Source organism: Ambystoma mexicanum, chromosome 11 (genome assembly GCF_040938575.1).
Source record: "Ambystoma mexicanum isolate Mex_15411 chromosome 11, UKY_AmexF1_1, whole genome shotgun sequence".
Taxonomy (NCBI): domain Eukaryota; kingdom Metazoa; phylum Chordata; class Amphibia; order Caudata; family Ambystomatidae; genus Ambystoma; species Ambystoma mexicanum.
In genome coordinates, this window is record NC_090934.1 from 1,295,375,351 (window position 1) to 1,295,400,089 (window position 24,739).

Sequence of the window (24,739 nt, forward strand, 5' to 3'; positions counted from 1 at the left end):
TATACAGGGCACAAAATAGGCCTGTCAGTTACCAAACAGATTCTATCCAGATGGATCATACTGGCTATTTCGAAGTGCTACAGGCTAGCTGGGATAGATCCCCAGAAGTTTTAAGGGCTCATTCAATAAGGGGCATGGCACCTTCCTCTGCACTTCAGAGGGGAGTTGAATAAAGAATATCTGCGAGGCAGCTACCTGGTCAACCTTATACACGTTCACAAAACATTGTTTAGACACTTCTAACAATGAAGGAAGATGTGGGAAGGCAGTTCTATGCTCCACTCTGCACAAACATTAACTCTCAAGTTCTTACCCCCCTCCTTCAAAAGATCCTAAAACTGCTTTGGGAGTCTATCATAAGATGAAGAATACGCGGGAGGACACAATTCATTCGAAGTACAAGTTACTTACCCCTGCTAACGTACTTTTGACTGGATGTTCCTCCCACGTATTCCTCATCTCCCTCCCATCCTACCCCAATGTAAAATTTCTGAGCTTCAGACCTTGTGCTCTTTTAGGGTCTGATAATCTAAAGGCACTTATCAAGGCCAGTAATTCTGCATATGGGTGATGAAAAAACAGAACTGAAGCCAACAGACGCTGTGCGTGGTATATGTACTCGACGATGACGTCAGCCAAGATGGAAGCCCTCGAGGGACATTGAGTCGGCCATCTCGATGCACAGCGCACTCTGCCAAGAGACAACACATTTTCCCAAGCAGCTGAAGCTGGAAACGAAGATCTAAAATTCAAACATACTGGCTATCTCCCCCACCCGTCCCCTCATTAAACCCTACACACAAACAGGTTTATGCTCACAGTTACTGTGTAAATGGGGAACAGCTGTTGGCCGTTGTGACTCCTTGCGACATCATAACAGTCTTCTCTTTATTGCGAATCAAGCAGATTCCTGCCGATCTGTATATTTCGTCTGTGCACCCCATTGTGCACATCCCACCTAAATTGCATCATCAATGCACCCGGAGTCTCAGCGAGGGGATCTTTGCTGTGAGCTTCCTGGATCTGGCAGTTCCTTTGCAAACCTTGCAGCCGCATTGGGACCTGTAAAGAACATCCTCCTCCCTTCATATACTATGCATATACTATTCTCATTTTTGCTGTATAAAGCATGGCATATCTTATTTCTTTTTTATGCAGGATCATCTAAACCTCCTGAAAGGTGTCGCGACCCTCGCCCAAAACCCCCTCTGGCAAACCCATTGGCCAGGTGGAGTCAGGACTCGGGCCTTTAGAGCCTGGCATCCTCTTCAAAAGTCCTCATGGGGCCAGTCCTGGAGTCTATGGCGCCAGGCACATACACCATGAACAACAATGTGCTTGGGAACTACTTTATTGTATTGTCAGCCAACATGGTGGCATCCACATAGCTTGGTTCCTGAGAACCAAGCTATTCGGTCTAGTGTTTTGGGTGTGGCAGGCCTGGAACTACTTTCCCTGGTACTACTTTACCTGGGCTATATAAACCTCACCCTGACTGCAGAACATGCTTCGTGTTACTTTGCAGCTTGCAACGTGACGCTCACCGTGTCCATCTATTCCCTCGAACCTCGGAGAAACAGAACCTGCAAGGAGACAAAAGGAACATCATTAGCAGCAGCATCTTACCTGCAGTCTTCATCTTTAAACACTCACAGCTACTGAGAACAGCTTCCTCGAATCTGCACGCCTCCCGGACAGAACGACCTGAAAGAGGAAGATAGAGGCAACGTTAAAGAAAGCTCTAGAGACATTTACAAATTACAAACTGCTCAAAAGGCTTACCTGGCTGGTCGCCTCTCGGCTGGCACCACTCTGGACATTCCACTTGCGCTGAAGAAGACAGCGACATACAAGGAAGGAAAACACAGGTTAGCAAAGGCAAGACTTTGCAGCGCTGCGCATAGCGCTTACTTACCGCATCATAGCGCTCTTAATGCGCCATCATTTACCAGCGGGGCAAACCAAGCCAGTTCGCCGTGCTGAAGCTCCGCATACCTAAGGGAGAAAAAAAGAGACATTTTAAACAAAGAAAGGCATGCAGGATAGCAACAAAACTAAAGAACAGCAAGAAGACCTACCTGAACAATATCAAACGGGCCGGCGTCAGTGAAGTAACTGGACCGCACTCGCCCATGAAAGACAACGTGCCCTTGCAAAGAAGGCAGGACGGAGAGCACGTCTAATTCTACTACAAGGTGAGGAGAGGGCGCCAGAGGGACTGAAAGCATATGGGGTGGAGGGAGGACACTTACCCCAGTCGGTCAGTCTTGAACACAGTCCCCCTGTATTTTCAGGCAGAACCTTCCCCGCAGACCACATCAGGGCAAAGCTGAGAAGCATACCAGCGAGTAACCCAGGTGAGCGTAACAAAAGGTCTTCCTTTGCTCTTGTACTTGCGGCCTGAAATACGGGAAGATCTTGATTGCTGCAGACCCCCATTTCAGGTCTCCTTTCCCTCTGGTGGCTCTCAGCAACACATCCCTGGCTTTGTAGCAGAATATTTGCGCTATGATCGATTGTTCGGGGGGCCCAGTGGGGGGGGGCTTTGAAGCCAAAGAGCGGTGTGCCATTTCCACTATAAACCGAGAGGAGACGGATTGTCCAGTAGTAGTTTCTCCACAAATGTCTCCATGTTATCTAGGGCTGTTATCTCTCGGACTTCCAATATTTGTAAATTGTTTCATCTGGACCTCCCTTCCAGATCATCATTCTTGGCTACAACTTTCTTTATAGTTTGTCACAGGTATGTTACCTCTTTCTGTAAACTTTGCTGGTGAGGACATCTATTTTTGTGCCTAGCGATTCAGGAATGCCAGCAATCTGTGCTACGCAGGCCAGTAAAGCGAGCAGATCAAAATATTTGGTGTATCCCTTGCGCCAATGGATGCCCACACATCCTATCCAGACACCTCCGCCGCCCCGCAACTGTCCGTGCTATGCGACCTAAGGTTTGGACCTTTCTCATCAGTGGGCTCAGCACTGGTCCTCACCAGCAATCCAATCCTCATCATGTGGTCTAGCTCCCTCCAAGACCCACCAGACCCATGATTCACTACCCACTGCAGGGGCCTCGAGGGGGCTAGTGGTGCCTGAGTCCCAGGCACATAACGCTGCTGTCCCAGCACCTGTCTCTTGCTGTTGCTTTCCTCCTCAGTATGTGACTGTTACCATGAATTATGGCCTCCCCCCATTGCACGCCTTGTCAGATGGAGGGAGGGAGGGAGGGGGAGAATATAGTAGCCCATGGCAGCACACACCATATTTTGCCGTCACCGGCTGCACCCAGTTTCACTCGACAGCTTCACACTTTCTCCATCAGCACTGAGAAGACACTCTGCATCCCCGCCAGGCCAGGCGCACCATACACAGGCAACCAGCTCTCCCCCTTTCCAATCCACTGGGGCACCGCCTCAAGGGCAAGCAGTCGCCCCTGTCCTCGCTCTCTCACCGGCAGGCCTCTGCAGAATGTCGTACCTCGGTTGCTCATATTTGGATGTGATCTCCTGTTTCCGGCACCAACGGCGGCCTTCAGCAAGGATCTATTGCCAGACCAACCTGTGGCACAAAACCACACTAAATCTGTGCGCCAGGGTCTCCGATACAAGTAAATCACCAGTTTGCATATATCAGGAAGAAGGATTTTCATGAAGGATTTCTGTGCTGCCTGTATCTTGTATCGGCGCAACAGTGCTCGCCCTGCCCCCATGTATTCAGCGTAGGGCCTAGAAGGAGGGAACAGGTGTGGTAGGGCAGATGTTTCATTTTATGCCAAATCTTTCAACTGTAAGACTGCCAGCATTTTTGCTGGACTTGTGATTTTCTTTTCTATGTTCCTGGGTGAGTGGGAGCTTTTTCCCCACTCCTCGCTTCTTTTACATTAACTATGGGAGTCATTTTTGTGTCTATCCATATCTTATTTTTGGAGTCCTACTTTCCTCCAACTTTATATGTATCTTTTGCAACACACAGCACTCGGCTAGGAGCCCCTTGGGTTTCCCATTTCATTTTATTTTTCTCCTGAGAACTAATGCTTCCATGAGTAATGGGATACTTTTTATCCCTTCTACATTTTATATTGTGAGCTCAGCGCACCCCTTATTATGTGGAGTGCTGAGGGGTTACATAGTATCCCCTTTCCCACTGCTCCTGTAACATTTCTGTTACAGTGACAAGCATACCTGAATGGCTGGTGGCAGTGAACGTGTTCTACCGACTGTTAATCATCAGGCGGGAGGCGTATTTGAGGATGCACCAAATCCTTTTATTCAGAACAAAACCAAAAAAAAAACTTTAAATGCAGTTTTCAACACAAGCACGATTTTCGTTTTTTCAAGGAAGCACTCCTTTCACTTTCCTGAACAAGGCCTTGAATCAGGGTTGGTGCTGTGACACGGGTTAAGGCCAAATTAATGTAAAGAAGGAAAAAAAAACAGAGGTCTTTTAAATGTCCTTGCCTTTTATTGTGGGCTTCTTTTTCCTCCTAAGGCACTCACTAAGCGTTGCTTCAGACTTCCTATCTGAAGTTCAATTAAAAAAAAAAAAGAGATGTCCATTCCGGTAACCTTTTCTTTCCTTGGTTCCGTGGGTTAAAGTAAACAGTCCATAAATCAATGCCCGTGTCGTCTAACAGCCAGCATTTATCCCGGCCAAATGGTGCTTTTCAAGTAAGCCCCTGTCAGAGGGGCTCTGCGTTTTTCTGCGGCGAGAGTTCGCGCATACGGACTTCTTGCATGCCTGTGGCTCTGGCAATCAGTATGCCCAGTTAAAACCTGCTGCCTCCTCCTTCCATTTCTCCTTGCACTCGCCTTCTCCCTGGATAAAGAAAGAACAGACAGCCTCTCTGAATCCACGCATGCGTTAAAAATGCTGTCCTCCCCTCCCAAGTCCAGGTGTGTTCAATCTTTCCGTGCTCTCATGAATCAACCCCACCCTTTCCTCGCTTTTCTCTCTGGGCTCTCCCACCTGACCTCCCTGGTTATTATTGGATTCCACCCGCCCTCCTGATATTCTGTCCGTTCTGAATGCCTTTCTTCTGCTGAGGTAATAAGGTAGGTGAAGGTCACTATGCATTTTGGAACTAAGTGATTTGGCAGCTTTTCTTCGTGATTCAGCATAGTGCATTGTGGGAGAAGTAGTTTTCTGACATGTAGTCTCTGTAGATTTTATTTTGGAATCTCCTGGCAGAGTGGGTTTTTTCATTATGTGCGGCATGTTTTCACCGTCCATGACTGTAGGTACAGGGTGTTCTGTTAACTTTATGTTGGTGAGTGGGCTAGATGTCCCGCCACTGTTCAAATTAGGTGTGTCATTTTTACCCACAGGCTGGGTTCACAATCCCGGTAATACACAGAAGGGTCACCATTGACCCAAAATGGTGGCTGTATTCATTTTGTCGCCATTTCTTGTGGGCTTGTTCTTTCTTGGTCCTTCTTCTGCCGTGCTGGGTGTGGGAGGTCCTGGTTTGACTTTTGTCTTCGGCTGGAATCCTTTTTTAAGCTTGCCATGGCTCCAGAGTGTCTGTGAAGACAGGAATCGAAAGAGGAGTCAGAAGCTCTGCAGTCCTTTGTCTTCTGCCATGCCTGCCTCCAGTTCCAACCTTTCAAACAACAAAGTTTGAATATAGCATGAGTGCTGTTTGGCTGGGTTCCTGGATATAAATGGCTTGGATCCTTAGGCTGAAGACAAGTCGAACACTGGAGCTGAATCTGATGATGATGAAGAAGAGAAGACTGCTACAGCTACTTCCAGCGGTCGGAGATGCCTGCTGAATGCCTGCTGCTGTGCTGACCCTTTCTTCCATGCGACAGAGGAGACCCAAAGAGGACGTCTCCTTCCCTTGGACTGGTGGGACCAATCAGTCTTAAGAGAAGACCTGCATTTCGAGCCATCACACTTAGAGCTGTGACCTTTCTAGGCTGCAAACACCCTGTGACCTCAAGCCAGGGTGCTGAGCATCGTGTTCCGAAGAACAAATCGGCCTGAAACTTTGGTGGACTTCTGCTGGACCTACCGAAGCAAGATTCCACTCCTTGAAATCCCCTCACCAGAGTGCTGAACTGAGAAAGCGAGACAAATTGTTTGGACGGGAACCGTTCTTCATCTCATGTCTTGAAAAGGGTGCCAAAATCACAGAGCCGCGAGAAGCAACGAAGGATACTTTCCTGGTAGCATTTCCACTCGACTGCTGCTGCAAAATCCCTTCCAGTGCCCTTTCTTTCGTCTGAAAACCAAGAACCCAGTGATCGGTCCTGTAGCTTCTGCATCGTGAGGGCGTCCGCCCGCATCATCATCATCATCATCATCATCTTCAATGCTGAGGTACTGTGAGTCTTGAGGTAATACTTACCAGGAGTCGCTCTGTCGCTCCTGTGTGGCTAGTGGGTAATTTGTGTGGTTGGGAGTTCACCCATCTACGGTCGCCCTGGTCTTATGCTGCAACACAGTCAGGGAACCTTCTCTGAAATCCCGAACCCTTTTTACCCACAAGAACTGTTAGTGAACTGCTACAGAAGATTTCCAAATGAACCCTTGACTTTTCGAAAGCTTGTGCCTGCCTTTTTGACTTTCATTCTGACCCTGAAAAAGACTCAGAACTACATAGGGAAAGACTCTAAAAGCCCAGGATCTGTCAAACGATTGCTAAGTAACTTACTTTGTGTTGGTGTTGTTTCTGTCAGAAGGATCTGAAACAAAGTATTACAAAGTTCTTACTTACCTTTGAATTGTGTCTACTCTAAAAGGTAATTGCATAGTACTTACTTGCTACTGTGGGTAGTGTAACTGTATTATTCTTGAAACAGAAGAAGTTACGTAGTTTACTACAAAGTGGTTTTACTTACCTTGAATTGCATACTGCCATTCTATAAGTCTCTTACACTGTAGTTTACTTACCAGAATTATTGTATTGGTTTTATATTGTGTTTGTTTATCATAGTACTTATATTTATAAAGAAGAATTCTCTCTACCTGTGAATATATTAAATAACCTGTTATTTTTTTACATATCTGAGTGTGTGTTTCCTTGGACAATGTGTATGATACAAGTATGTGTGCCTTCCTGCAGCCCTCTTTCCCTCCTAAGATAACCCTGACTGCTCTGCCATTGCTAATTACCTTGAGTGGTACAGGCCTATACTAAGAGTTGGAGTTCTGTATTGCCTAGGAGATAGTTTTATAAAGTCCTAAATAACTGGACTTTAGAAAAACTGTCTTAGCAGGGTATACATTTCTAACCCACAAGTGCCACCAACATTCTGAATAAGACTAGACTTGCATTACTAGACCAACATAGCCTTAACAAGCACCTTGAAAAGGGATAGTTACGATGTTGACACCAGAGGTGACACCCTTAAAGACTGCAAGTCCCAGGTGCGAGACCCAAATGTCCAGGGAAGGAAGGAAGCACAGCAGGATTTAGGCCAATGGATTCCAATGATGGACGGCTCCTACAACATCCTACCACTCTAGGACCTAGGGGACCCCTGATTTCAATCTAACAAATATACCAGTACCTGAGGTGAAGTACTGATGGTGCCAGATGGGGAGGATTTGGCTCAGAAATGGCCAAACAAGCTGGTGAGTCGAAGGCTTCTACCACATGGTGACCCAGACAACCCAAAAGAAAAATAAATTGCATTCACTGGAAAATTACCAACCATCCAAGAGCAGCGGCAATGATGAGGAGGGCACCATGAAGACTGAGGCACTCTGGACCAATGGCGACCCGCTGGAAGAACTAACAGCCTTCACAGGACTGAGGAACCCAACAAAGTGGTTCTGTTAATTTATGTGGGGTGCCTGCCTGTGGATCCATGTATAGACAGCGGGTTAAAGAATCCTTTAAGACATTTGCATATTTTTATAATATACTTGGTATCTTTTTAAGGCTGATGGATCTCTGTGTGACTTTAAGTATATATATTTTCAGTATATCAGGTTAGTTAATTTTCTAGAGAGATATGTGTGGACTAATTGCATGTTTGTCAATCTGCTACCCATAGCTGAGCGTTAAGCCTTTTCGCTCTGTCCACGTTACTTACCTTAAGAGAGGTTTGGCTTCCCTTTCTTGTCAGATTGGTTAACCCTCCCACTCCGCTATTAAGTCCAGTGTTTGTAGTTCCCTCAACAGAGGGTGGTAAAATAACAGCTTTAACAGTAGTGTTGGCCGATTGTGCCAGATCCTTATTGTTAAAAAATCAGGAACTATCAAAGACGTTACTGGTTTTGTTGGGACTCAGAGGAGTCCGCCTTATCACTTGAAATCTGACTGCTGGAACACTCCTGCTGTTACTAGAACCATCTGCGAACAGAATAGTTGCACCATATCCCAGCTACACAAGTGCATACTTCCTCTGGTTCCGTACACTCTCCACTGGGCCAGCCCTCCCCCTTATTGCCTAGAGCACTTTATTATTGTTAGTACTGCTGTCGTGGAAGAACCGCAGATAACAGTGCTGCGACTGTTGAACTTTAACTCTTTAGCTTAAAATTCTTGTCAGCTAGTGTATGTCTCTTGTGCGTACTGGCCTATGTGATTGAGCCCTATTCATTACATTGGGCTTTAACATTGAGAGGTACTTCAACCTCCTGACTGTATCCTGCTCAGCCAATCAGATGCCTGTCTGCTTCTCCTATTGATCATGATGCGAGGCTAACTACTCTTGAGTGAGTTCAGATTCCTGTGCACCCTTGAGGTTCGGACTAGCGAATCCAGTGCCTGGATAATCCGCTAGATATTGGAGATCCATGATCACCCTAACTGCTTGGGTCACGATCCAGAACACCAAGACTTTTCTTAATAAAGTTTATTTACCTAAACGGTCACCAAATATAATTACCTCCTCAGTGGATGAAGCATATTAGTGGAACTGCATTTGAGTGAACAATCTCATATTATATTGTATATGCGTATTACACCGTCTCTTAACTATTCCGTTGACATCCTAAGAGTTGCCCTTGACTCCTCAGCCACGTTACTACTTAGGTGAGCCAGGAAAGTGATGCAGAAACCCCTGTTACCTAACTGTGGGTGAGACCTCCTCACCTTCCATGTCTCTGAACAAAGTGTAGAGAGAAACCATTCTAACAAAAGGCAGTGCACACTTTATCTTTAGGAAATCATTGATATTTAGCCTGCTAATATTTCAGTTTTATAAGATGTGATTCTTTGGCACATTAAGATGAGTACCTCCACTGCTACAGATACCATTTTGAAGTGGGAGTATTGTACTCACTATTTTTTAAAGTTGGGAGTAAAATTAATTTTTACGGAGTAAAAAAGTAAGTCCCATTCCCAATGGGAGTATTTTCTAAGCGAGTAAAGTGGAAAATGGAAATGTTTTTTAATAATATTTTTTGCTCTTAGTTATTCAAGCACATTTAAAGTTCCAGGTTTACCTCCGGCAGTAATAATGGTTGTTTCTTCCTATGGTACTACGTGCGCCATTGGTCCAAACATATCCATGGTGTGTGTGAAAACTAGGGCAGAAGGTGCTACATGTGGTTTTCCTATTTTTTGTTGGGGGCATTTTTACTTACCATTTATATTTTTGATGCATATTTGGCTATTTCGAAGGGATTGTGTCCTCCGACGTATTCCTTATCTTAGATAGAAATCCTTCAGCTTTGCTGGCCTCGGAAAATTTTTTCGCCAGAGGGCGCTGCGCGTCGATGATCGCCGAGTCGATGACCCTCGACGGCCTCCGTGCCGACGTCGACGTCATCCTGCCTATAAAGGCCGCGCGCAGCGTCCGTTGCTCAGTTCCGTTTTTCCGCGCTTCGTTGTGCCTCGGAACACCGTTGCTCAGTTCTCGTCAGATAACGTATATAATATTTAACCTCGATATCGATGGCATCCTCCTCCGACCCGACGACCCCTCGGTCCGGTTTCAAAAAGTGCCGAGACTGCGGGAAGAAAATGTCGTTGACGGACCCTCACAGGGTCTGTTTGTGGTGTCTGGGAATCACGCACCAGAGTTCGGAGTGTGAGGAATGCCTTTCCATGACGGCGAAAGCCTTGAAGGAGCGTAGGGGGAAGCTCGAGAGAGGTAGGTCAACTTTAACTTCCTCGAAAGCTTCTTCGGTAGAGTCGAGACGTTCGTCTCCTCACCATAAAAAACACTCTCGATCTAGATCACGAAGTGGCTCCCACCACTCGTCGACATCGAGACACTCGAAGAAGAGACGTAGGAGATCCCCTTCGTCATCTTCGTCGAGTTCTCCTGAGAGAGTTCATTGCCCCACAAAACGCAGCTCGCAAGCTGAGTGGGAGGAATTCAGGAAAAAGATGCTAAGCGTCTTCGAGAAAGCGGCCTCGTCCCCCTCGAAGACAGCTGAGGGTGATACCCCGGGTAAAAAACCCAAAAAATCTAAACGCCGCGAGTCGCAGTACCCGGCGGAAAAGTCAACCCGAAAGCGCCTCGAGCCATCGGGAGATAAAGCATCATCGACGCCATCGTCGAAAACTCCTTCGAAACAGAGGTCGGCGCCATCGACGCCGTTGTCGAAGGATTCATCGGCGCATCAGTCGATCGAGTCGACGCCGACGTCGACGCCGATATCGACGCCGGTGAAGGAAAGAACCACGGCTACTCCACAGCCAACGGTTAGACAAAAGACCTCCGACTCGACGCCGAGAACGTCGACGTCGTTCTCGAGCAGGACTCCGATCCTTTCGAGTTCCTCGAGGCCTAGTACACATTTCTCGACGCTTTTCACGGCGCCTTCGAGTACTTTCACGTCGGTGTCGACGACATCGACGCTTTCAAGGCCTGTGATGATGGCTCCTTCTGCATTGGAAATGGGGTTTATATCATTCCAAAAACCAAAGTATCCCCCTTTAACCTCGATTTTTGAGGAAAGGGAGGATTCAGACCAAGATATTGATTTACAGAGGACCACATCACCAGAGCCAGAGACTTTCGCCTCTGAGGAAAGAGGATTAAAAAATCTTCAGGATGCACTTCAGGAAGCTAGTGGCTTGGACACTTCTCCTGAAGCAGAATTTATCAAACCAGACCCAGGAGAACATGCGGAGACTCCATATAGAGCTCTGATGTCTAGAATCATAGAATTTATGGGTTGGTCTGCACCTTCTCCTGCCTTTCAGCAGGATGACCTCACTGACATACTGGACAAGGGCCCACAGGAGGATCCTGTGGTTCCATTTCACTCTGCTCTACAGAGAAGGATTTTGACAAACTGGGAAACGCCGGAAATTATCCCGGCAGTAAATAAAAAACTGTCAACAAAATACAGGGTGGCTAGTTCTGACCCTGAATATTTGTCAAAACACCCTACTCCTGAGAGCTTAGTTGTACAGGCTGCAACCTCATCAGGCAGCACATCTGCATACCCCACTGCTCCGCAGGATAGGGATGACAAAAAGTATGATGCCATGGCTAAGAAGGTTTTTTCTGCCTGTAGCATGGCGTTAAAGTCTATTAACGCGACCTGTACGCTCGCTAGGTTCAGCCACACCCTTTGGGAGTGCGCTTCATCAGCGGCTGACTGCCTCCAAGAAGGAGAGGAAAGGGACGCATTTTTAAACATCATCAGGGATGGTAAAGATGCGATGTGCGAGACCCTACAAACTGGCCTAGATTCTGCTGACAGTATCAGCAGGGCCATGGCGGCAAGTACCACAATCCGCAGGCATGCGTGGTTGAGGAAGTCTGGTTTTGCCTCTGACGTGCAGACCAGGCTTTTGAATATGCCCTTTGACGGTTCTACCCTCTTTGGAAAGAAGGCGGATGACAGTTTGGAGAAACTGCAAACGTCCAAGGCAGCAGCCAAGTCATTGGGAGCTGCTATCCGTCAGAATACCTTTCGTCCTTCGGGATCATCGTGGAGAGGACGGTCCTTTCGTTACTATTCCTCATATGGAAAGGGCAGAGGACGACCGGCTCAAAGAGGCCAAGGAAGATTTACCCGTGGTGGACGGGGTAGGGGAAAGAAAGCCGCACCCGCAGGAGCAGGAGCCACTTTACCTTCGGCAACTGCATCAGCCGCTTCAAAACCACTCTGAGGTCTCCCCTCACAGAACACCAGTAGGGGGCAGGTTAACTCACCATCTGACGGAATGGCAGGCTATTACGTCAGATGCTTGGGCTCTGGAGACAGTGGCCCAAGGTTACTGCCTGCCCTTCCTACATATCCCTCAGAGTCATCCACCGGGGAACAACCCTTTGAAGCTTCCAGATCCGCTCCTCTTGCAGGAGGTTTTAGACCTGCTAGAGAAAGGTGCCATAGAACTGGTACCTGTAGCGGAAAGGAACAAGGGTTGGTACTCCCCCTACTTCATAATACCGAAGAAGGACGGAGGACTGAGACCCATCTTAGACTTACGGGAATTGAACAAATTCCTCCGAAAGGACAAGTTCAAGATGGTGACTCTCTCTCAGATCCTTCAGGCCCTCCAGCTTCAGGACTGGTTGGTATCTCTAGACCTCCAGGACGCTTACTTCCATGTGCCGATCCATCCCAGGCACAGGAGATACCTGAGGTTCGCAATTGGCAGCTCTCATTATCAATTTCGAGTTCTGCCATTTGGGCTAACCTCCGCCCCGAGGGTCTTTACCAAGCTAATGTCGGTTGTGGCTGCAAGTCTAAGGAGGGAAGGGATTCACGTCTACCCTTACCTAGACGATTGGTTGATCAGAGCTGTATCTTCGGAACAGGCTCAGAGACAACTAGATTATGTTTGCCACTTCCTTCACAAGCTGGGCTTCTCCCTCAATTTAAAGAAGTCACAGATGATACCATCACAGAGACTCCAATTCATTGGAGCAGTCCTGGACACTTCCCTGGGAAGAGCCTTGCCACCAGAGGTGAGGGCTCGAGATATTCTGCAGATGGTCATCAGATTTCAGAATGCCCAATATCTCCCAGCCTACGACTTTCTGAGGTTGCTAGGCCTCATGGCATCCTGCATATTCCTCGTGCCGGAGGCTCGCCTGAGAATGAGATCCCTCCAGTGGGCACTGAGAACTCAGTGGTCACAGTTCTCAGGAAGGATGACAGATCTCCTTCGGATCCCGGTCAAAGTAGCCCGAGACCTTCAGTGGTGGGCCTGTCGGGAGAACATCCTGAAAGGAGAAATGTTTTGGCAACCATGGCCGGAGATAACAGTAGTCACGGATGCCTCACTCACGGGGTGGGGAGCTCACGCCAACGACTTGACCATCAGCGGTCGTTGGTCTCCATCGGAGTCCAGACTACATATCAACCTGTTGGAGCTGAGAGCCATCAGACTAGCGCTGAAGGCTTTTCTGCCGTCTGTACGGGGAAGAAACGTCCTAATAATGACGGACAATACAGTGGCCATGCACTACCTCAACAAAAGAGGAGGCGTAGGCTCACTACCACTGTGCAGAGAGGCGATGCAGCTCTGGTTTTGGGCAATTCAGGAAGGAATCTCTCTATCGGCAATTCACCTAGCCGGAGAGAAGAACTTGACAGCGGACGCTCTGAGCAGGCAGAGCACAGTCTCTCACGAGTGGGAGATAGCTCAGGAAGTCCTTCAAGAGATCTTCGCCCTTTGGGGAACCCCTCAAGTGGATCTGTTCGCCACCAGTATCAACAGGAAGTGCGACAGATTTTGCTCAAGGGAATTTCCCCCGAGAGGAGCTCTAGGAGATGCGTTCGTAGTGGACTGGGAGTTCCCACTTCTGTACGCGTTCCCTCCGGTCCCTGTCATTCCTCAAATGATCAGGAGGTTGAGAAGGTTTCGGAAGACCATGATCCTAATTGCCCCGGATTGGGCCAGGAGAACGTGGTACCCGGACCTTCTAGACATGTCCATCTGCCCTCCAATTCGACTGCCATACAGAGAGGATCTTCTCTCGCAGAAGGAAGGTCAGGTTCTCCATCCAGCCATCAAGACCCTCAACCTTCACGCTTGGTGTCTGAAAGGTTGAGGTACAAGGATTGGGACCTTCCGGATGATGTTATGGAGGTGTTGCTTTCGGCCAGAAGGCCGGCAACTAAAACTCTATACCGCTGCCGTTGGAACAAATTTTGCAGCTGGTGCAGAGAAAAGAATATTGAACCCTTTTCTTGTGGTACACCTATGGTGTTGTCATTCTTACTTTACCTGGCTAATTCAGGCCTACAGGTTGGCACAATTAAGGGCTATCTCGCAGCGCTATCAATCTTTAAGCGCACTGCAGAGGAGCCTTCATACTTCAAAATTCCATTGGTAATACAATACCTAAAAGGATTAACTAATGTTTATCCCCCGAAACCTTTTCAAGTTCCCTTATGGGATTTAAACCTAATTTTAAACTTCCTAAAGGGTGCCCCTTTTGAACCACTACACTCTTGTTCATTGAAGCTTCTCACCCTCAAAACTGTTTTGCTAATAGCATTGACATCTGCTAGAAGGGTTAGCGAGTTGCAAGCCTTATCGTGTAAACCTCCACATACAATCTTTTACAAGGACAAAGTTGTTCTTCAGGTGAAGCCTAACTTCCTCCCGAAGGTAGTCTCGGAGTTTCACATCACTCAGAAGATTATATTACCTTCTTTCTACCCTCCTCCTCATCCGGGGAAGGAGGAAGAGAGACTGCACAGGCTGGACCCTAAGCGAGCCTTGAGCTTTTATATCAGCAGATTGGCTAAGATCAGACAAGCAGACCAACTCTTTGTAGGTTATGCAGGACATAAGTTGGGCCTTCCAATAACAAAACAAACCATCTCCAGATGGATTATTTTAGCCATTCTGGAGTGCTACAAATTGGCAGGAAAGGAGCCTCCTCAAAATCTAAGGGCTCATTCTACCAGGGGTATCGCAACATCCTCAGCCCTTCAAAGAGGGGTGCCAATTCGAGATATATGTGCGGCTGCCACATGGTCGTCCGCACATACATTTACCAAATTCTATAGCCTGGATTCCTCCTCTAGTCAAGAAACTAGATTCGGCAAGGCTGTGTTACACTCTGTCCATTCTGGAAGGGTAACATAACTTTTATTACTCCCGCCTCCAGTCACAATACCACTGCTATGGGAGTCTATCTAAGATAAGGAATACGTCGGAGGACACAATCCCTTCGAAGAACTAGTTACTCTTACCTTGTAACGTTCTTTCGATGGGATGTTCCTCCGACGTATTCCTTATCGACCCTCCCATCCATCCCCGCAGTATGACTTCCTGTGGGTTTGCAGCCTATGCTCCTTCAAGGTGATTAGTCTAATCCAAAAACATTACTGGGGACTACAAAACGGAACTGAGCAACGGACGCTGCGCGCGGCCTTTATAGGCAGGATGACGTCGACGTCGGCACGGAGGCCGTCGAGGGTCATCGACTCGGCGATCATCGACGCGCAGCGCCCTCTGGCGAAAAAATTTTCCGAGGCCAGCAAAGCTGAAGGATTTCTATCTAAGATAAGGAATACGTCGGAGGAACATCCCATCGAAAGAACGTTACAAGGTAAGAGTAACTAGTTCTTCTAGGGAGTACAAGTGCTGATATATACCTTATCTATAGGGCTGGGTACCCCCCCGTATCACTGATGTCCTTCCAGAAAGTCAGTTTATCATCTAGTGAACCAGATACGTAAAATATCCATTCTAAACTCGCCCATGGCTCTTGTGTGAACAGAGAGGTTTCTTCTTGTAAAGAATGTTTTTCATCACCGGAGGTTAGTATAGCTTATGACATGATCAAGTGTTGTTGTATGTGTTTCACTGTGCTATGCAGCAGATTTTCAGCAGTGAAAACATTATATTCAGTAGTGACATGAATAACAATCCAAAATAATTAACTGCTAAAATGTAAGGTAATAATGAGTTTATCATTGTTTATAATCTATAAAAAAATATTTTTCAATCCAATAGGTATTGTAATCAGGTTCTCAGTAAAGAAATAGATGAATGTGTGACTTTACTCTTGCAAGAACTTGTCAGCTTTCAAGAGCGAGTTTACCAAAAGGACCCTACGAGAGCTAAATCAAAGAGACGGCTTGTTATGGGGTTACGCGAAGTTACCAAACACATGAAATTAAGCAAGATCAAGTGTGTCATCATTTCACCAAACTGTGAAAAGATACAGTCAAAAGGTATTCTGTTTACTGTGTTGCATCATGTACTCTGTTTTCCCCTTTATTGCCATGTGTTCCCCTTTAAGAAAATGTGTAGTGGATGCCTTTTGTTTAAAAAATGTACGAAATGTGTCTCTCCCATGTAATTTTTGAATGCTAAGGGCCTGATTCACAGAGCATTTTCCTATGGGATTTTGCCATTATAAAACGCTTCTGCTAATCAGGCCATAGGTGTTTTGTATATTTCCACCAAAATCTATAAAGCAAGGAGAATCTTCACTAACCTAATCTAGCAACCATTCTTAAAAAGAAATCACATTTTTATCAGTTATTATAGCATGGTATGTTCTTCGCTGTCTTGTGATAGTTGAATTCAAAAGCGTGTAAAATATAACTTTCTTCAAACTCTCAACTTGTAGGAGCACCCTTGTGTTGTAAGCATCTTCAATGAGCAGGTCTAGCATGACACATAAAAACATGTACTCGTGCATCTAAGTATCTGTCTCATTTCTGAGATGAAGATAATGGGGGATAGCTTTGATTAGTGTAAGCAAGTTAAAAAATAACAAGTGATACTTGGCCAGTGCGAAGGTGAAAGACATCTAGTCGCCATTGCCAGTCTCGTCCCATGGGTAACAGTGTGCTTTCCTGGGTGGTGGCAGATAACACAATTTTTTGTGAATGTGATTTCCTAGAGGATGCTCTTGTGTTGAAAGTTTAGAATGAGTTCAACAGTTGAACTTTTTTTCCTTTTTTCAAATTGAAACAAGCCATAAAGCTTCATGGTCTCTTCCCTTCCTTTGAAGACAAGAGCAGGATAAGCCAAGGGCAAATCTAGGAAGATAATACCTCAACTGTGTCTGGGATTCCTAAGAGAAATCCGAGTCTGGGTGTGTGCCTGGGACAGTTTGAATATGGAAACCACCACCAAGTGAGTGGCCACTGAAAATTTGGATGGATGCCCCGGCTGACTGAAAGTAGTGTCCTTGCTTGGATTTCATTATTACAACTTTACCTAAGAGTTTACACCTATCATTTGTCTAACCTGAAGTATAAGGAACTAAAGAGGTTTATGGGGAAGGTTTGCTGATGAAACTTGCCAAGATCGGACTTGTGGTGCGGTTCTGCCAGTGTCTGAACACATCAAACCTTTCATGAGACCAGGGGGAACTATTAGATCAGTATTTCCTTCCCCTAACCTGGCGGGTACAGCTCGATTGTGCGCCTCTTCGAACCCCTGCGCTCAGAAAAGCCTTGCTTTTCACCCCTGCAAGGATTGAACATGTAGAAATGGGAGCAATTTATCGCTGTGCACTACCAACAGAGATCAGGGTCTATTGTTACTGAACCAATGTACAAGTAAGAACTAGACAAGTCTCGCCCAGACTCTGAGGAGTCAATTTCCTTATCTGAACTGTTAACAAGTCAACACGTACTGCATCTGTACAGTACCCAGATAGCCCTGACTGTGAACATAATAGCAGCACCGTACTCTGGCTGATTTAGTCTTTCCTGTGGTTTAGCACCTTCTATGGCTTATGCAATTGAGTCCTGTTATGAACATTTTGCATGTGTTTAAATATTGGGGGCAGAGCCATTGCAGCATCAGCACTGTATCGCACTTGGTCATTCCTTTGACACACTCCCCTCCATTGAGCGCTTTTGGATATCCCTCAAGATATTGAGCACTGATTTAAATGCCTGTAATGATACCGACTGTCGAATTTGTTATCCAGAGTGCCAAAAGACTTTGAACATTTGTGGCTGCATTCTTGGAACACTGAAAGACTCCTGCTTATGAAAGGTTAATTGCCGGTGGCTTCACAACAATTGTCTAGTCACTTATAGAATGCAATATTTGTGTTATCCTGTACCTTATCACCAGATTTCCTTCTGTTCAGATGGATTTTCAGAACCAGCCCTGCGGGAGGTAACCCTAGTTAATGACCAGGCTAAGTGACACTTAGGTCTAGACAAACTATATCAAGTTAACTCGGACTGAGCAGTAAGGCAGACTTCTGGGGCTAAAGCGGTGGTGCAGTATTACAGATAACACAACATTGAACACTCAAATAGGACCAGTAACACAGGAGTACAGAAATCTACTAAATTGTTAGGCTTCAGCTATAAGCAGGTAAAGTCCAAGTCAACCAGTTATTACTAAAACAGAGTATCTACACATACATGTACACAGTTGTGAGCTCAAAGTGAAATCACCCACACTTTACAATTAAACGCAGTAAATGGAGTTCAAATCAATGAATCAGGATACATTGTAATCAGCAAAGTGAGAACACAGTGCATAAAAAAGTAACCCTTTACCTGGCCTTATAATTATAAGACTGCCATAGTTTAAACATTCCTTTCACAGCAAATAGGTAGGCCTGGTGCCTGAACAGAGTCAAGGTTCCAGGCAAGTACCTATGTGAGGAACAGAAAGTCTTAAGTCTTCTTAAGCTATGGCAAAGTTAGCAGGTTGGACACACTGTCTGAATAAAGCACTTTTGGAGTTTAAAATGTAGGTGTACTCTTCCAATCCCATCCCCATAGAGGGGGATCATGACCACGAAAGGGGGGTTTAGGGAGTGGACTTTACCTATACAATCCTTATGGCGGAGTGGAGGCGAAAAGATGGGTATGTAGGCTTGTGCCCCAAACTCTGATCTTCCAAGTGACCACCCCTAGTAGTCTCAGAATTGCTGGGGACACTTATGTCTGAGGTTGACCTGGTTGCAGGGGTCCATGAGCCCACAGAGGCTGAATTCGGCTTCAGGATTAGTTCCAGCTAGACGGTTTTGTCACAATCTGTCTTACAAAAAACATTTGCACTAGGGCAAAACATGAACCCAAATGTTTGTTGGAACCATTTTGCTGGCTAACGTGAAAAGAAATAAAACATAAGAATAGCGTTTAATGCATTTCCTTTCATGTTACGCACCTTTCTTTTGCCCAAAAGAAAATTTTTAAATAATGTGAATTGGGGCTAAAACCACTTGCCCCATTCGCTATTATCAAAGCAGAAAAATCAGTGCTGAATTAATTTGCTCCAATTCTGAGGGTCTCCTCTCATTGTGAGAACTGCTGTAGCTGCTGTCCTGATGTGTTCTGGGCCATCCTGCTGGAAGGTATTTGGAGCCGCCCCATCTTTAATCTGTGCCTCGCTTAAAACGTTTCTTCTTTTTAACATCAATGATTACTTTGGCTAAATACTTTCTTTTTTTGGTACTGTATTTTATTTTATTTCATGTGAATCACTTTGGCGAATGCGCTATATAAAACAATAAATGCAAATCAATAGAAATTATTCACACCTAATTAAACGCATTTGCCAATAAAGCATGTCATTATCTAGGATTGCTCAGAGGGATAGCCACTCCTACAGGAAATCGCACGAGTGTGTGCTGTGTTGGCATCACAATAGGACATTGGCAATGACATCTACAATGCTTCCCAAATGATAATTTTAAAGATCCCAGAATCACTCTGCCCAGATCGTATTTTCCATATGACCACAAGATCACATTAGACCAGACTTGAAATCCTCCACCGGCTCCCCAAAAAGTAACACATCCAGTTCAAATGCATTTGCCTACTTTAGAACACCCGTATAGTAGGACCCCCAGAGGACTCTCCCACATCTTGCATCTCTACTGCCTACTCTGGAACATGAGGTCAGAATCACAGAACATTCTCTCCTCTGCCCAAATCGGTACAAAGTGTCTGTTGATAAATTCCTCCATTACAGGAACACCCTGCTTCCTCTCTTGAATGAGGACATAGTCTTCCTTAACTTCTGGCAAGCCCTCTTTTTTGGGCAGAAAGTCCTAAACTGTAGATCTGGCCTGAGGCAATATAACAACAAACAGGGTAGGCTAGTGTAAAAACGAAACAACACGGACAAGCCGTTGAAATCCTTTTAACCGTTAACAGAATGAACGTGGTATCACCAAAACAACGGTTTTGTAGGAAAAGGTGACTCAAATGGTTCTGTGAATGAAAGAACAGTTGTCTAGAACACTCAAAGGGAGTGGGGGGTTGTTTTTTTGGGGGTGTTGGGCCCGGGAGGATCACCCAACTCAACGTACCTGTCCCTAAGGAAAAACACCCTGTCCTTAGTGGGAGTGCCTGTCCCTAGGTAGCGTGTGTGCTGATGCCTGTCTAACAGATATAGAGGGCAGGGCTAGCCCTAGGCCTCTATACTGGTGACCTACGTGTTCAATCAAAGCACCACCAAACGCACAAAGAGCTATGATCTTTTATTATTCAATCTTCAATCTTGTAGACAATCTTCAATATTGTAGGCAGTTCCAATTTCGTTTTTTTGTTCAGCAATGTCCAGAACTGTGAATTAGATTCTGTAGCTAGCTGGATGTAATTGGGAAGACCTGGGAGCAGGTCAACTGTATGGATTCCTTCTCCTGTGTCAATCTTTAATATTTGCCCATAGGTCGCATGAGGAGGAACTACTAGCAGTTCAAAGTTGGAAAAGCCTGGGAACAGGTAAAAGTAAAAGGGCCATGGGGCCTTGAGGTGTAAAAGAGGCTCTTATAAAATGACACACTTTCACCATAAGTGTGCGTGAGAGCAATTGTATGTAGAAATATCCTTCTCCTCTCATTGGGGATATTTGTTATGGGTCATGAGAGCCCCTTAGGACCATGAACCTTTTGCTTTCCTAAACTGGTTCACCATCTCTTTTCGCCTAATAGTCTTCATCTTTGACCACACTAAGGATGCAACTCTGAGTTTTGTGCCCCCTGAGATGATTTAGGCTTTTCAGAATGCAGTGATTTAAAAGGTACTGTCTCTCGCTGGCCTGGGGCAGTACATTTTCCTACCAGTGGTAGTTCAACTTACAGCTGAAAACTGTTCCCTTGCACAGATCCCCTAGGTGGCACACTTTCATTGAATATCTTGAAGAAGGTTCGCAGCTAAACTTGGTTTCCCTTTTTTAAAGTATAAAGGCTGTGGTCATATATGGTGTTAGGACAGTTTTTATGACGTCCAGCTAAGGGCTTAGTAAAACCATTCAACAGAGAGTACATGACTCCACTCTTAGTATAAGGCTGTACCACCTGAGTATGGGGTAGCAAAGACAGAGCAGCCAAGATAATTTTAGGAGGGAGAGGGCTGAGGAATCAGTACAAAGAAATTGTAGTACACATATGGTGCAAAGAAACAATGAAACACTATGTATTGTAAAAATAAATTATTAATTTAATTACAACTAGGCCTGGATAAATCTTGGGGGAAATAACTACTATCACATTATATATAACCCCAATTACAAAAAAAACCAAACACAACACTATGTTCACATGTACACAGACCAAAGCATATAACCTTATTTGGAACACCCAACAGTAGTGCTAGGGAAGTCAAAAACAATAGTTACTTTTGGATTGCTTACAGTAATACAAGAGCAGTAGACTCTGTGACGCTCAGCAAGAAATCATATAGTAAGTCAACTGGACAATATACTTTTCAGAATAGTGGAACATTTATTCCAGGAATAGTATAAACCTAGAACTCTGATTCAGGATTGCAGTTATTCTAGGGGAGTTGGATCTTAAGATGTAATATGCCATTACAGTTGCTTTTCAGTTCAGTGGAACACAGTCTAAGATAAGCAAGAACTATTTACAATAATTTTGAAAGCACCAAGCAGACCAAGGTCAGCTACACCTAAAGGATCTAATGTTGTAATATACTATTACAGTTGCTTTTCAGATCCGTGCAACACAGATTTAGATAAACAATAACTGTAACTTATTTTAGGAAGGGACATAGCTAACACAAGATAAGTAAAAACCTAAATAGTTTGTAAAGGAGCTATCAGCAACTTAAGAGGTAATTATATCCTAAGGCAGACTTATTCTGAACAGACTAACAGCAAGTCAGGGGACGCAAGAACCAATTGGAGATACTCCTACATTTATCCTAACAGGAATAGTAAAGGGAAACCAACCTCATTACTTTTGGGGAAGAGGCACAACCAGTTCACAGGTGAGTAAATTAACCTTATATATACTTTTCAGAATAGTGCAACACACATTCAAGGTAAGTAAGGACTTTTGTAACTGTTCCCTCTGAGTTACAGTTACCAACAAACTTCATTTACAAGTAAGTAACTTTTAAACACTTGTTATTCTTTTCAAGGCAGAACACTTTTATTATACATTCCTTTCTTTATTCTATAGCATTAATTCACTTGGAGGCAGTAGAGGAACCCCAGTGGTCTAGGTGCCAGCTGTAGGCAGGGTGAGATAGGCTTCAGTTGCAGGCAAAGTCAGTGTTCGACTGGAGACTGGGCCTGAAACACAGGATTGGTAGAGTTTAACTCCCTATTGTCTCTGTGTGCTTGAACCCCTTCTTCCCCGGGGTCCAACCCTTCCCTTTGATCCACAGCTCACCTTGTTTTCTTGGAAAGTGTGCTCTCCGTCCTGCTTTCAGCGCAGGGGTGCGTTGATTGATGCAGGCTCGTTGCTGCCTAGTTACTTCACTGGCAAGAGTCTGACAGGTAAGTATAATGAGTCTTATGAACAGTTCTCTAACTTCGTTCCTTTCCTTCCTTAGATGATGGCTGGCATCCGGGGATGGAGATGTGCTGCTGAGATGAGTAGCGCTGAAGGTTATTGAGAGCGCGTTGCGCGAGTAAGCGCGGTATGCAGCGCCTCTAGATGTTTCCACGCTAAACTGAAGTGTCTTTTCCCTCTTAGAGATGGGATTCAGGTAAGCGTTTGAAGCTCATACAGTCTTTAAAAAATAAGCAAAGATTTGCTGAATGCTTACTAATGCCTTTTTTCTGTTCTTTTCGCTTTTCCTTGGGAAGCGGCGTGCCGGGATGGGAATGACACCGCCGAAAATGCCCGCAGAACAGAAGAAGCGATGAATGATGGGCAGAAGCACCGCAAAGTAAGGCTGTTCCTAACGGTGTTCTTATTCTTACAGGAGCTGAGCGCAGAAGAAAGATGCAGGCCTACTGGAGACCGATCCGAACACAGTGAGTGTCACGCTGCAGGTGCAGAAAACATAAAGCATGTTTCTCAGCCTGGGCGTGGCTTAAATAGTCTCAGGGTATCCCAGGTGTCTCTGGGATGAACCACACCCAAAAGACTAGAATGCACATGCAGTTCTGGGAACCGAAATTTGTGGGGGCATCCATCTTGTCCCCATCAAAGCACTACAAGTCCAATCCCCAATGTTATCCTATGGGAGTGAGTGAGTCTGGTGCCACAAGCGCCAAGTCTGACTCCAAGTGGGTCTTTGGAGGGATAGAGAGGCCCTTGAGGGCCATGTAGGTGATCGTGGCCTGGCTCCAGCCTGACATCTTGGAGGGCTGGGGACATGAGGGGCAGGAATCATGACAGTCTGGCTCGGACCTTTCAAAACAAAAGTTCAACAACACTAGCAGGGGTTGCCTTCCCCAAGCTTAATTCACAGCCTTTAGGGGTTCCCTTCCCCTAACTGATTACACCTTCGGTTTCCCTCAGTCGGGCTCAGACCATTTCCTTATGTCAAAGACTTTCAAATGTGCTTGGCTTTTTTTTTCTATAGACCTCTGCAGAGCCACTTCGACTTTCCAGCTTTCAACTCACACTCCTATGTTATTTGCCCCAGTGCTTCCTGGTCTGAGTGGTTCACTGTATTATGCACCAAAGTTCAACGTTCAACTTTTTACTCTGCCCTTTTCTCAGGGTCAATTTCAATCCCTTCGCTTTTACAGTTCATTCACTTTATCGCTAAAAACTTTTCACCTTTCACAGAGACTTTCGAATGGGCTGCTTCCTTTCACCATACCACTCGTATCTCTGACTTTACAGCTATCGTTACTTCAAGGTTCATTTGCAGGTCTACCTTCCTTCACGTCTCATCCACACGCGTGCAGCCTTCAAATGTGCGATTTAATGTTGCCACTTCAATCTTTCTTTAGCACACCCCAGTCTCTCACGTCACTTGCCAACTCACCGGCTGTGTGCGTTTCTTTCTTGTCTTTGTCTTCCATTTTGAGTCAAGGTTAGTACCGCAGTATCCCCAACACTGCCATTCACCCGGGAGGGTTGCTGGCTACCTTGAAACACAATGCAGCCTTCTTGCCCTCTCCCTGGTCTCCCTCAGTCGGGTTCAGACTTTTTCTTATGCTCGCTCCCCAAAAATGGCATTCCAGCATTTTGGGAGCTGCAGGAGTTTGAGGGTATATTTGTTGAAGTGGGGGTCCTATGACCTGCCCCTCAAAGGCCTAGGCTCTCCTGCTTGCCCAGGGGAGGAGCTCTGGTATGGGCGTTGCCAGGAAACCCCCTGCTGCCCCTGGTTATGGCTCCTTGCAGGTAGCACTCCCTTGTCACACTGCAGCCTCCTCTCTACTCCTAGGCCCAGCAATTAGGCAGCCTTTCGTCCTCCAGGCCTTCCAGGGTCTCTCCAGCTCAAATTCTTCTCCTGGCCTCTGCGCTCCATCCAGCATCCCCAGCTCATCCAGAGTGTCCCTGTGTGCTCTTGTCTTTTATACTGTCTGGGAGGCTCAACAGGTTTCAGGTGGGAATGATTGAAAAGGGATGCCTGGCCTCGTTAACGGGACAAATGACGACTGCCCGTAGGAATCCCTGGTACATAGGTTCTTATGTGTAATCCTCATTGTTCTTGTTCTCTTCTTTCTCATCCCACTGGTTTCTGGAAAAGGCACTGGGGAGGAATTATGGGAGTC

The 24,739-nt window shown here is 45.8% G+C and overlaps 1 protein-coding gene across 3 annotated transcripts in view; it reads left to right on the forward strand.

Annotated features, from left to right (window-relative positions):
* SECISBP2L (SECIS binding protein 2 like) overlaps positions 1-24,739 on the forward strand; it is a 1,017,636-nt gene that overhangs the window by 645,948 nt on the left and 346,949 nt on the right. For all 3 annotated transcript variants that reach the window (XM_069624786.1, XM_069624787.1, XM_069624785.1), the window contains one exon: positions 15,836-16,056. In XM_069624786.1, coding sequence (XP_069480887.1) covers positions 15,836-16,056 — 221 coding nt within the window. The remainder of the gene's footprint in view (positions 1-15,835; positions 16,057-24,739) is intronic.